This window comes from Kluyveromyces lactis (genome assembly GCF_000002515.2).
Source record: "Kluyveromyces lactis strain NRRL Y-1140 chromosome D complete sequence".
Classification (NCBI taxonomy): Eukaryota; Fungi; Ascomycota; class Saccharomycetes; order Saccharomycetales; family Saccharomycetaceae; genus Kluyveromyces; species Kluyveromyces lactis.
The window spans coordinates 1,031,662-1,045,063 of NC_006040.1; the positions used below are offsets into that span (position 1 = coordinate 1,031,662).

Below are 13,402 nucleotides of genomic sequence, written 5' to 3' on the forward strand. Positions count from 1 at the left end.
TGCGTGATTAGCTGTGGTGGCGTATGTGTGTGTGTGTGTTTATCTCAAATGAGCTTTCGAATATCATCAGTAGTGTGGTAACCAACTGTCTAGAGTACTGTTTAACGCATTGGCTCCTTGTGAGCCAGTGGTGGGTGTGTTAGAAAGATTAAATTGGGAATATTGCATTTTTAACCAGAACTTCGAGTCATCCTGATTTAGAAATCCATTGGGTGTTATTCCAGTATTGGGGAACGGGGCATTTATCAGGTTGCCATCTTGAATTAATTCGAAATCTTCTTCACTCGAATAACTGGGCAGATTAGAATTACCATCGATATCGTATTCTTTGCATACTTCATCGGATGATTCCGAAAGTTCTTCATCTTCCTTTAGTTCTCTATTTCTAGTATCGAATCTGCTTAGCATATTCTTGATCATCATAGTATCATCGCCACAGATGAAACAGTTGAGTTGGTGTTGTGTTAATGGTGCAACTTCAGCTAGGGGTCCCGAAGAAGTGAAATGCTGACATTTGGAAACGGAATCTATAAGTGATATCAGATCGGTCCTCTTCGATGGGTCCACTTGAAGAATAGAGTTCAAGATACCGAACAGTTCTTCCGATAAGGGCAGAATCTTAGTTAGAACTCTAGAATCGTTGATGAAGTATTTGAAAGTGTTATCATCTTTCTGGTGAGCTTTTAACCACGGGTTTCTGGTACAAGTCAAGTTAATCAATATTATACCTAGAGACCAGATATCACCGCTTGCCGTTGGGAAAACATGGATCCCCAAGTTGTTCTGGTTCTCTGCAGAATGAAGCACGGATGATGGGCAAGAGACTCTTTCCGGAGCCATATAGTACGATGATCCGATACAAACGTTTGCGTTAATGAATGGAGCCGTAGTAGCCAATCCGAAATCGCATAGTTTTACGTTATCGTTATCATCCAACAAAATATTCTCAGGCTTAATATCACAATGGTAGACACCAACCGAATGACAATGGTGTAGCACTGAACATACCTGTAAGAAAGCCTTCTTCACCAACATACCATCATTACAAAAATGTTGGTTTTCCACAATCGAAGTAAACAGATCGATTGGATAATAGTCCATAACGACGAAAGTAGCCAATGACGACTCCAAAATCTGATGAATCGTTACGACATTCTGATGCGAGTGGCATTTCAGTTGCAATTGCAACTCTCTATAATGAGGGGCTTGTCTCAGTTGATCGTCAGACAATGCCAACACCGAATCCAAATCGATCGTTGGTAAAAACAGTTTATTCTGGAACGACTTGAAATAATGGTAAAGTTGTGTTTGCAAGACAGCACTTTTCTTCAAAGACGTCTCAGAGTGAGGAACCAATGGGTCATCATTGGATTTCATAATAGCTTTAATAGCATATTCGTTCTCTGTTATTAGGTCGATAGCATGGAAAACGACACCATAGGCACCGCTCCCAATCTGTCTAGTAATTTGAAAATTGTTAATTTGACAGTTGTTTAACATTTAGGAAACACGAATCCGAGGGTTTCTCTACTTTAATCTTGATCGTAGAATACTAAACCTTGAGACTCTTCAAATAAGAGTAGTACAACCAGTCAATGCCAAAGAAAACAAAAACAAAAAAAAGGACGAGACATATTGTCTATATATAATGCAACAGCCATACCTACCCAACTGAACCACACAACGTATTATCATCACAATCATCCTTCCGATACTATCTGGTCCGGGTTCCACTTTTAGTTTTTCCGTCCCAGAGACCATACATACCAAAATGTACCCATGCAAAGCACCGTCAGTACAAAATAAACACGATTCGGCGATTCTTCGTATTGCATGGTGGTAGCTCCATAGACACTTGCTAGAATACCCGTTTTCTGTTGGGCTGCGACGAGTGTCAGATGACATCGCCAGATTTCCCATGCTGAATATTTCTTTTTCACCAGCCTTGCTCTTTCTTTTTCCATAGAAGGTGCTGCACAAAAAAAGCAAAGAATCGAAGCTCGAGACGAAGTTTATATGTGGTGTGATTGGAAAGAGAGATGAGACGATGGGAAAGCAGATGAAGCTGGGAGCTGGGTTGGGATGTGAGACAGGAACTAGGATAACAGCAGAAGCTTGAAGTTAGGGTAGTGCATTGCGCTGTGGTGATTTATAACGGGATCTGCTCAGGGGTCGAATGAGGTGTCTGGGTTTCGATGCCCACGTCTAGCCAGTCAAGCAACTCTTGAGGAAATGGGTATTATGATCAGTAATACCACATTCCTGCTGCTAAAGCAGCAGCAACTAGTGGTGAACATGTATCTTGTAAGAGAAACTCGGTGTTCCATATTGGGTCTTATAATAGTAGCAGTGGTAGTGGCAGTAGCTGAACCATTACTATAAGCTTTCGATCAAATTTTTGAGGTTTGAATCGAACAACTCGGATCTTATTGGCATGTCCAAGGAGTAGAACGGATCCTTCATCACATAGTCACTGTAAATGCAGTAGATTTTACGTAATATGTTTTCGGCGATGCTGACACTTGTATTGTTCCTGAAATTGTTCGTGCTTATCAGCACGAATTTGATGCCCGTTAAGCTTTGGAATAAGAACATTGAGAACTCATCCGTAATCATGTGTCTGAGTCCACTCTTATTCCAATTCGTGAACGGTTCTTGGAAATAGTCCGGTCCCATAAAACTTCCTAATTGCAAAGGTGCCATCTTGTTCTCGGTACTCACGCCAATTCCAGGGATGTAAGGTACCTGGGTCTCAGTTTTCTGTGAAGACTTGTTACTGATTTGAACGGCCTTCGGTGTGAGCTGGCTGGCGATCGCGAAAACACTGTGTAACGTTCCCGCCAGGATCAAGTAGTCGTTGCTGTTCATTGTTCCCTTTGGTTCGATAAAATTGTGATTGTACACCAAACCACCGGATTTGTTGATGATCATTACAGATTGGATTGCCATTGTCTCGTTAATATATCGTAGTGTAGTGTGGTATAGTTGTGTATGATCTTTGTCTTGGTGTTATCTTTGCTGTGTTCTTTCCTTCTCTGTACTTCTTCTATTCTTGTTACCGTTTGTTTAGTGTTGATATTTTGATTGCAATTATTTAATGATTATAGAATGAAGCTGCATCGATGAGTGATGAGTTGGAAGGTTAAAGCGGGGCTATAAGAGTTGGTAATACTGAAGAAATTCAGATTAATTGATGTGCGAGTAACCCACTGCAGTGCAATATGACTTCCGACCTCAGAAAGGTTGACATTACGACTGTTACCAATGTTTTAGAAGACCCTAATTCGTTGATCGTGAAGGCTTTCAACAATGAAACATGGCCCACCAAAGATATATTTCAACGGAAGCTCATAACGGTAAACAGACCGTTGTTATTCCAAGTGTGCATGATAGAGAATATTTCGCGGTCCAAGTTGACGCAGGTGGACGAATTGCAAGTGGTTATTGACCCAAGAAGACAGAAAGTGGATAGGCTAAGTACGTCACGTGACCGTCAACAACTCATTTCGGAGGTGAACTTGGATGATGACGATGACGATGGTACAACATCGTATCACAACAACTCTGGAGTTGGTAATGGTGATAGTAATTATACAAATAACAAGGATGCTGGAAATCTCAATCAACATGTATATAAACTTATCTTACAAGATAAGAAGGGGAATCTATTTTATGCAATCAACCTGGATCCAATTCCAGCTCTTAAGACCTGTTTCTTGGGTTCCAAATTGATCATCCTTCCTGGCGCTAAGTTCAATAGGGGCATGTTTACTTTCAATAATAGTACGGTTAAACTGATGTATGGACTTATACAGCAATGGAACGACGGTAAACTACAGAAAGTCACTGAGTATTTACAGAATGAACTAGATTCACAAAATCCTACTTTGAATGCCAATGGGAAACGTAATTCGTAGGACACATTGCTAACTCAGTAGCAAGTCCCACAATCCGTCAGGGTTGATGAAATCATGGTGTACAATAGAAACTAGGTAATAATCTCTATGCATTTTCCTCAAAAACGTATTTTCTGGTGTGTTTTTTGGGAAAAGCTTGCTCCATTCTATCCAGATACTAAAGGCTTCGTCTCTCCAAGCTTTAAACGATTCTTCTTCCACAATGGTAGTTTGAACCACTTCTGAATTTGGGAAGACACCCCATGTGACAGCATTGGAGCTTTTAGGTTGTAGGTTAGTTTCGAAGTAACCCGTATAATCACCCAAGTAATAACTAAACTCACCGTTCTTGCTTTCAATCTTTGGTTTGAGAACCTGATTCCATTCTTCCTTTCGAACAAATATTTCTACAAAGGCCTTTTGATAGATTAAACCATTGGCAGGTCCCCATCCGAAGATATTATCAGTACTTTGTGATCCATTTGTTGCAGGTTGTGAGGCCAAGGAAAGGTATCCACGTTGGTTCAACTCTATAAGTTCTTCTTGAATGAATGCGGTTTCAGCAGAAAGTCCAAGATCTGACCATGGTAGTGCCTTCATTGAGCCCTCAAGGTATCGTATGAAAATGTTTTTGATATCCTCCAAAGAAACCGGATGATCCCAAAGTTCGTATGCCGTGCTGTTACAAACTTTGAGCGATGGTCCGTACCCATCAATTTCACCGTACGCGGGAGATCTCGAATCACCGAATCTACCGTTGGGAAACTCATCCCAAGTAACATTTCTACCTAATACCCCAGTACCCTGAGAGATGGAGATCATGACTTTACGAGATGGAACTGATGGAACTCGGTTACCATGCGACATTCCATTCAGCTTATTGATAATTGACGTATTCAGAGGGAAATCAGTACTAGCACTGGATTGTCTCTTTCTTTTCTTAATATTGTCATCATCCAAAGTCAAAGAGTCAACGTCTTGTAAGACAACGTCTGAGTCCCATTCATCATCGGCCTCATCTTCTTCTTCAAGAATTTTGGATAATGTAGGCGATTTGGCCACAATTTGTGCTATGGCTCTTTCTAAATTCAAAGTATAGAAATGGAACGCCTTGATACGTCCGTTGGTTTTTTCGTGTATTTGCTCTATAATTTCAATCAAGATCTCAACACCGATTTCTTTGACTCTGTTATCGTCACTTTGCACCGAGGCTGGGAACCTGTCCAAGATGTACTGTGGTATCGATGCATGAGAAAGCTTTGCCGCTCTATTGAACAAAAGGTGTGAGTTAATTGGCATCAAACCGGGGAACATAGGAATATCAGAACTGACCTTTTCACGAACTAATTTCTCAAACGATAGGAACTTGTCTACATCGTAAAACAACTGTGTGATGATAAAATCAGCACCGGCATCCACTTTCTCCTTCAAATACGGTAAATCTCTCATCGGATCTTGCAAACTTTCATCGGCTTCACCCTCACAATGGCCCTCGGGATATGCTGCCACGCCTACACAGAAATCATCGCCATAATTTTTCTTGATATAACGAACCAAATCCACCGCATATTTGAACTCAGTATCTGCATCAGGAGACCATTCTTCGCCAATAGCTGGATCACCTCTCAAGGCAAGAATGTTTCTAATATCCGCATCTCTAGCAGCCTTCAATGCCTCATCAATAATATCCTTGTTCATGTTGGTACAAGTTAGATGCATGCAAACAGGAACATTTAACTCACGTTGCGCAATAGTTGCAAGTTCCAAAGTCTTCCCCGCAGTAGTCCCACCAGCAGCCCATGTTACAGTAATAAATAACGGATTCAGCGCACACATACGCTCCATACGAGCTAGCAAGTTCCTCTTACCAGGTTCAGTCTTTGGAGGGAAGAACTCCAACGAAACACAGGGTCCCTTTAACTCATCGAACCGTTGCTTCACCGTTACCATGTCGAATTTTCCCTTTGTGTTCGACCTCATAGACAAAACAATAAAGCTGTATTAATAGATCTTTGAAATCACAACTGATACAGCCAACTAATCACACTAGAAATGGCACTTCAGGCTGGACTTAGTCTCTTTGACACAAGTCAACAGGTTGATCCCTCTCATTCTTGTCAAGTTTTTTGCCATTTTAAAATTTTCTGAAATTTCCATGCTTTAAGTGTTAACAATGGAAAACTGTAAAATGTAAACATTAAAACACACCTCAACTCTTCCCTTGTTCCCTTAATCCAGGTTTGTCTAGTTTATAGGTCTTATATACGTAAGGTTTACATACGTATATATCAGACGGTTCATATGCTGTTAGCATGTCTTTGTTTTTACAAGACGATTCGGATGAAGAAGATTTGGTGATAGAATTAAGCAATTTAAGCAAGAACGATGAGACTGCTGATGTGATCGTTGAGGATCAGCCCAAAGAGACCGCTGAATCGGAATTATCTGAGAACCCTCAGAGTGAAGTGCTAGGTGATACTGAGGACAAAGTTTTGTATCCTTTAATTCCTATAGATGCGAATACCGAAACGCTTAAGCCGAATATCGAAGAAATAAGACCTGTGGATGTCCATCTTTCACTATCTTTACCGTTTCAGCATTTGATACTAGAGAACTTACTAGTGTCTGAGAATGCGTTACTTGTTATTGGGAAAGGGTTGAGCGTCTTAAGCATCGTTAGTAACTTATTGTATACGCTTTCTACACCGACAAGGATCGATGGTACTGATAAGCGGTCTTTGGTTTTAGTTTTGAATGCCAGTTCCGAGGATGAGGATATCATCGAGGAAGAGTTAATGGAGTTGCAATGGACCTGTAATGAAGATGATGAGGAGGGCCAACCCGGGGATAGGCCTTTCACGGTCATTTCCAGTGATTCCTTTACCGTGGATCAAAGATCGAAAAGATATCAACAAGGTGGCATTATTTCAGTGACTTCGCGGATTTTGATTGTGGATTTATTATCTGGTATAGTACATCCCAAGAATATTACGGGACTCTTGATACTACATGCGGAGAAGTTAGATTCGATGTCAATTGAATCTTTCATCGTTGAGATCTATCGTAACTCAAACAAATGGGGATTTATCAAGGCTATCACGGATTCCGCAGAATCGATGATATCTGAGTTTGCTCCATTGGCAAAAAAGATGAAGGATTTACTTCTGAAACGGATCTTGCTATGGCCTCGTTTTCATGCAGATATTTCATCTTGCCTTAATACCACTTCAAATACAAAAGTTATCGAGATCAGAGTCTCATTGACGGATTCAATGTCTAAGATCCAATTTGGCTTATACGAGTGTTTGAAGAAATGTATTGATGAGTTGAATCGGAAAAACCCTGAGCTTTCAACAGAGTACTGGTCCTTTGAAAATGCATTAGATTCCAATTTTCTACGAATCATAAATGGAGTATTATCTCCAAAATGGCATAGGATATCGTACGAATCCAAACAATTGGTTAAAGACATCTCTACTTTAAAGAAACTTCTTACTTCTTTAATAAGTTATGATGCATTAGACTTTTATGAATTAATTCAGCTTATCCTTGACGCAAACAAGCCCTCAGTTACAAGAAAATATTCTGAATCACCATGGTTGTTGGCTGATGAATCTCAATTGGTAATTTCTTTCGCTAAGAAAAGAGTTATCGATGACGGGAACTATAATTTGGAACCTTTACCCAAATGGGAACAATTATGCGCCTTAATGGAAGATATCGAACACGAATCGTCCAAATACCCTGCTGGAACTCAAGGATCCGTTTTAATTCTATGCTCAGATGATAGGACAAGCAATCAATTACGTCAAGTCATTAGGAACATGAAGTCCAAACACAATGGACATAAAAATATTATGTTAGATAAACTGGATATTTACAGAAGAAGAAGGGATGATATGAGGAGAATATCAAAGGATATAGTGGAAGAAAACGAGAAATATCAAAATGGAGGTGAAATGAACGTCTCAAGAGCTTTCCATAAACAGGAAATCAATACAAAACGTCGTAGGACAAGAGGAGCGTCATTTGTGGCTGCTGTTGACAGATTAAAAAATGCTCAAGCTGGTCAAGGTCAGGACATTGATGCTATGATAACTTCTGATAGCATTAAGGAAGAACGTGATAGATCACTTGTTAGTATGGAGACGCTTGGTGATGAGGCTGCAGTTAAAGAAGATTTTGATTCGGAGGACGAGTTGTCCATAATTGAGGAAAAGCTCCAAGATGGCTCAATTCCAGAATACGCGATGGTTCAAAACTGGGAAGAAGTTTGGGAAAGAAGGAAAACCGGTTATAAATATGTTGATAACGATTGCAAAATTGTTATAGAAACTTTCAGCACAACTTCGGATGAACAAATTTTACATGAGCTCATGCCTTCGTATATTATAATTTACGAGCCTAATTTGGCATTTGTTCGTAAGTTGGAAGTGTACAAGGCTATTCACAGGCACAACCCTCCCAAGGTATATTTCATGTATTATGGGGACAGCGTCGAAGAGCAGTCTCATTTAAGTTCCATAAAGCGCGAAAAGGAAGCATTTACAAAATTGATCAGAGAACATTCTAATATGGCACAACACTTTGAAACTGACGAAGATCTTTCCAGATATAAGAATTTGGCTCACAGAAAGATGCAACTATCGAGAATGAAGAATAGTAGAATTGCTGGTGGTCAAGATTTTTTGAATCCAATGACATACGATGTCGTTGTCGTGGATATGCGTGAATTTAGAGCTGCACTTCCAGGGTTGTTGTACCGATATGGGGTTCGAGTTGTCCCATGTATGCTCACAATCGGTGATTATGTTATTACACCTGATATATGCATAGAACGAAAATCTATCGCAGATTTGATAGGAAGTTTCAAGAACGGAAGATTAGATAAACAGATTAGAAGTTTATCCAGATTTTACAAATATCCAACATTGTTGATAGAATTTGATGACTCTCAGTCATTTTCGTTGGAGCCCTTCAGTGAGAGAAACGTTTATGCTTCTGCAGCATCCTCAACTGTCCACCCTATCAGCGGAAAGTTAATGCAAGAAGAAATTCAAAGAGAATTATCTCATTTAGTTATGAAATATCCATCTTTAAAGATAGTATGGTCCTCTTCTCCGCTTCAGACAGTAAATATATTTTTGGATCTGAAAACCAACAGAGAGCAGCCAGATCCTGTGAAATGTGTCCAATTCGGGTCCACTAAAAAACAAACTGGGAAGAATAAGAAGGACACGGAATCTAATAACAAATTCAAAAACTTGTTGACAATCCCGGGATTATCCAATGTGGACTATTACAATATCAAAAAAAGGTACAAAAGATATGCGGATTTGTTGAATGCAAGTGTAGAGGATCTCAAGAACATTGTAACCGACCCTGATTTGAGTGAGAGAATCCAGCTATCTTTGCAACGGCAAGAATTATTGGATTCTGTTGAATCAGACGATGATTCTGATCCCAAAACATTGAACACTTAGATCATGGAGTGCGTTCCACGACAATTTTACAATTGTTTAGGCAGGTCTTCTATTAATAGTAAATATTACAATTATTACAGGAGTCGCATATAATCTATGATGCTAGCTCTGCATATATATTCTTACAGACTTGATAAAACAGCTTCATTTCGTTGGACATGAATATATTTGTTGTTGGATTCATTATGATTGTCACAGCTGAATTGTCGCTTGGAAGTAAATTAGGGGTTTGTGACAACTCTTCTATTATCTTCTTTCTAGCTAATTTTGGATGATCCGAAATCAATGCTAATTCAAGACTCTTTTCTAGCATTAGCCTAATCAACTGAATAGCTGTACCACTGATAATACTTAAAACGTCCTTGAACTCTCGCAAATTAGTGTTTTGCATTGCAATATTAGCAAGAGCCTCGCTAATTCTACGAAGGCTTACTCCAATATTTTCTTCTGCTGTGAGCCATTTGCATGGGAGGTTATGATTTTTGAAAATACAGTGCTCCTCTTGAGCATCGATAAACTTTACAATGCAAACAGCAGCTGTCAGAGCTTGTAAAATAGATGGAAGTGAGTCTTCAATCAGATTAGGGATTTTATTGATTTGTTGGAAGGGGATGGTGGAAATGATAAAAGAGAAAATGTCATTAAACAACTTGAATTTTTCGTCCCCGTTATACAAATCTAAAACCTGCTGGCATATGTCATCATCGTCATTTTCTTCAGTGAAAACACCAGTTAATACTGACTTAAAATGTGCTCTATTTGGGTAACCAAGAGAAAGAAGTTTAGCCAAGACGTCCGCACCGTATGTCTGACATTTTTCAACATTCATGGTGTACTCTGCATATGTCAAGACGCTATTCTCTTGAATATGATCTTTCGGATCAGCGAAGCTCAACGCTAGCATTATGATTAACAAACAAGTTACTGTTGATTCAATTTTCAACATATGTGTAATATTAGATAGAATAAAAATCAAATCCTTCTTGAAGTTTAAAACCCTGCGCTCAAAAATAAACTCATCTCTATGAATGAAAACCATCCAAAGAGTATCTGCAATATATTTTTCCATGTGGTAATTATTAGCCATTACCTGTGAATTCTGTTCGTTAAATGAAAGATTTCTCAAGATCATTGAAATTGTTGTCAATTGGTCAACAATCAACAAGTGCGGATCCTCTGCTCCAGAACGGTGACACTTGCTAAAGATGGATCCGACTTCCGTTTTGACTTTAGTTAGAGAATCCATATATGAAATGAAATGTAGCTTTTTGATTTCATCGAGATTTTCGTCTTTCAACAAATCAGGTAAGTATTCAATATCATTCTCATCTTCGTCCTTCTCCAGTGAGACTTCAGGTAATGTCGCATCGACTTCTATTTCTGGTTCCGTCGGTGTGATCGGAAGTTGAGAAAAATCTATACCAGTTAAAGAGTCTACCTTTACTGTATATTCAGATTGATCTTCTCCAGATTTTTTGACGCTTTCCTTGAAAATTTTATCAATATGAGTATCAGAGGAATCCGAATGTTTGGGAGGCGTATTAATCCACTGCTGTTCATCATATTCAGTATAAGACCCTGATATCCTTGAATAATCCTTCTTCAATAGTTTATGCAGTAACTGACACGCCAAGATACAGAGGTTATCCAAAAGCTCACGACATTTATCGAGTGGAATTGATAAAGTGTTATCGGAGCTAATAACTAATAATGAGTTTAGTGCGGTATTGACTTCCGGGTTATTAGAACTTTGTAACTGCATTGCAATTGCATTGATATTGACGACACCAAACTCCGGCGCAAAGAGGAAGATGGGTTTAAAATTATGTATCATCTCACCAAGAGCTGAAATCTTTGAAATATCATACCCATTTTGCGTGGTGATGGCTCTTGTGGTGGGACTATAATGCCTGGCCATCGTTCTCTTATACACCTTCGGAAGCTTCTTAATTTGCTCTTCACGACGTTTCAAAATAATTTCCTGTTGTTTCTTCAATTGTTGTTCGAATATGAGCTTTTGCTGCTGCTGTTGTTGCTCCGCTTCTTGTTGTTGACGCTTTTGCAGCTCTTCCATTTGTTTTCTTTCCTGTTCTAGTTCTTTCTTAGTCTTCTTCTTCACTCTTGGCTTCTTAGGCTGTTTAGGTTTTGCTTGTTTTGGGACGGTGTTCTTTGTTTTGCCTTGAGCCTTAGGAATCTGTTGTTGCTTCATTTGTAAATCCGGTTGTATTACGTTTTGACCCTGCATAAAAGACTGATTTTGCACCTGCGGTTGGAACTGCGGTGTATTCGTTCTAATGTTTCTTATAATGTCCTGAAGTAATTGCTGTAACATGATACGATTGGTTTGAGTTTCTTTAATACCTTCTGGGGTCATCAAGTACTTTTCGTACGGTAGTAAATATCTGTAGTACGTCTTTGCCAATTCTTCTCCAGCATTTGGTCCTTGTATATTCATCTTTTTCGCCAATATGTGCCATTGTTGTGCTTTAGTGACGTTTTCTCCTCCGTTAAGCTTCTGAACATACATGTATAAGATGAAGAAACTGACCTGGGTACCATTAATCATTTGAGCAATATCTGCGGGTTGATTCTTTCTCCTGCAATGTTCCAAAAATGATTTTCTAAATAGTTCAAACTGTTTGGTGTTTAATTCCTGACCGACTTTCCGTTGAATGGCTGGATCTAGATTTTGTAGAACGTTTCTTTGGTTATTAGACTGATTCTGTACTTGAGGCGCATGTTGTTGCATTCTCGCCTGTGCTTGCGCTTGTGCTTGTATGTGCGCTTGAGCTTGGGCTTGAGCTTGAGCCTGTGCTTGTGCTTGTGCTTGGGCTTGAGCTTGAGCTTGTGCTTGAGCCTGTGCCTGCGCTTGAGCCTGTGCTTGTTGCTGCTGTTGTCTTAGTTTCTGCTGCTGTAATTGGTTGAATGCCTGCTGTTGTTGCAACATCTGTAGCTTTTGTTGCTGTTGCTGTTGCCTCTGTTGATGCGCAGCAATTATTGCGGCTCTATCCATATACTGAGGGCTCTGTCTACTAGCACTCGCCTGAGCTAAAGACTCATCGGCCATTGTAGGGGATCCACTTGGCACATTTTGCGGCGTTCCACGCTGCGATAACATCTGCTGTAAAGAAGTAGTGCCGGCGGGAGACTGCGTCGGTGCTACATTGGCTGTATTCATAGGAATTGGTCCTGCGGCTGGAGAAAACATGGATTGTGGAGAGATAGAGACTCCACCGTTCTTCATCGACGGAGGTGAATTGACAGTTGAGAATGAATTTCTAGCCAATATAGCCTGGGGCGTTACGCCTGCGTTAACATCTTCCATCGGCCCTAAATTACTATCAGGTATACCTTGCTGGTTGGGTGCGCCTGAGTTATCAAGGAAGGAAAGGTACTCATCACCGTTCGAACCTCCTTGACCGAAAAGCTGGCCATCGCCAGAATTCATTGGATCACTCTCGTCCGGGAACAAAAACTGATCGTCCATCCGTATGTACCAATAAAGTTACCGTTTGACCCTTGATATCAGGGGAGAGAAATCACGCCTAAATAAAACCTAAAACAAGGGAATTATATTCATTCTGAAAGTAGTGATAGTCAAGTGTCAATTGAATTCATTGAATACAATTTCGAGTTTCCTTTCGTTGTTTTGTTTTTGGAAAGACAAGAAAATTCCAGGTCACGTGATTTTGTCAATTATTCTATATCCGGGTAATACATTCGATCACGTGTATAACTTACCCGGCCGCGGCCGGGTAAGTAAAATATATTTCCCATTCTGCTTTTCTTTTTCAAGCTCATCGCTCTTTTTTTTTTGTTTGGAAAATTTTCATTTCGAAGCCAATAAAGAGAGATGAGCTTTCTGACCAGTGAATATATTGTATATTGTGTTATGTGCACAGCGATATTTCAATTAATACTTGTCTGTATTATCTTGAGTTTTGTTCATTCATTCCGAAGTTAGTGTGTGTTGAAGAGTCCAGATCAAAGAGATTTTACGGTAGCGAGGAAACTTTATTGATC

At 39.7% G+C, this 13,402-nt stretch overlaps 7 protein-coding genes across 7 annotated transcripts; 2 read left to right on the forward strand and 5 right to left on the reverse strand.

The window, feature by feature from the left end:
* Positions 1-66: 66 nt before the first annotated feature.
* On the reverse strand, positions 67-1,500 carry SKS1 (putative serine/threonine protein kinase SKS1; the record flags this gene model as incomplete). The annotated part of the gene is made up of 1 exon (XM_453601.1): positions 67-1,500. One exon carries the CDS (start codon positions 1,498-1,500, stop codon positions 67-69), a length of 1,434 nt encoding a protein of 477 aa, XP_453601.1.
* Positions 1,501-1,569: 69 nt separating this feature from the next.
* Positions 1,570-1,920, reverse strand: KLLA0_D12122g (uncharacterized protein; the record flags this gene model as incomplete). The annotated part of the gene is made up of 1 exon (XM_453602.1): positions 1,570-1,920. One exon carries the CDS (start codon positions 1,918-1,920, stop codon positions 1,570-1,572), a length of 351 nt encoding a protein of 116 aa, XP_453602.1.
* Positions 1,921-2,376: 456 nt separating this feature from the next.
* Positions 2,377-2,949, reverse strand: TRS23 (TRAPP subunit TRS23; the record flags this gene model as incomplete). Its single annotated transcript, XM_453603.1, has 1 exon — positions 2,377-2,949. The coding sequence occupies one exon, from the start codon at positions 2,947-2,949 to the stop codon at positions 2,377-2,379; it is 573 nt and encodes a 190-aa protein (XP_453603.1).
* Positions 2,950-3,221: 272 nt separating this feature from the next.
* On the forward strand, positions 3,222-3,917 carry RMI1 (Rmi1p; the record flags this gene model as incomplete). Its single annotated transcript, XM_453604.1, has 1 exon — positions 3,222-3,917. The coding sequence occupies one exon, from the start codon at positions 3,222-3,224 to the stop codon at positions 3,915-3,917; it is 696 nt and encodes a 231-aa protein (XP_453604.1).
* A 9-nt stretch (positions 3,918-3,926) lies between these two features.
* MET12 (methylenetetrahydrofolate reductase (NAD(P)H) MET12) lies at positions 3,927-5,876 on the reverse strand (the record flags this gene model as incomplete). The annotated part of the gene is made up of 1 exon (XM_453605.1): positions 3,927-5,876. One exon carries the CDS (start codon positions 5,874-5,876, stop codon positions 3,927-3,929), a length of 1,950 nt encoding a protein of 649 aa, XP_453605.1.
* A 332-nt stretch (positions 5,877-6,208) lies between these two features.
* On the forward strand, positions 6,209-9,379 carry RAD1 (ssDNA endodeoxyribonuclease RAD1; the record flags this gene model as incomplete). The annotated part of the gene is made up of 1 exon (XM_453606.1): positions 6,209-9,379. One exon carries the CDS (start codon positions 6,209-6,211, stop codon positions 9,377-9,379), a length of 3,171 nt encoding a protein of 1,056 aa, XP_453606.1.
* Positions 9,380-9,473: 94 nt separating this feature from the next.
* On the reverse strand, positions 9,474-12,866 carry SWI1 (Swi1p; the record flags this gene model as incomplete). Its single annotated transcript, XM_453607.1, has 1 exon — positions 9,474-12,866. One exon carries the CDS (start codon positions 12,864-12,866, stop codon positions 9,474-9,476), a length of 3,393 nt encoding a protein of 1,130 aa, XP_453607.1.
* Between the last annotated feature and the right edge of the window lie 536 nt (positions 12,867-13,402).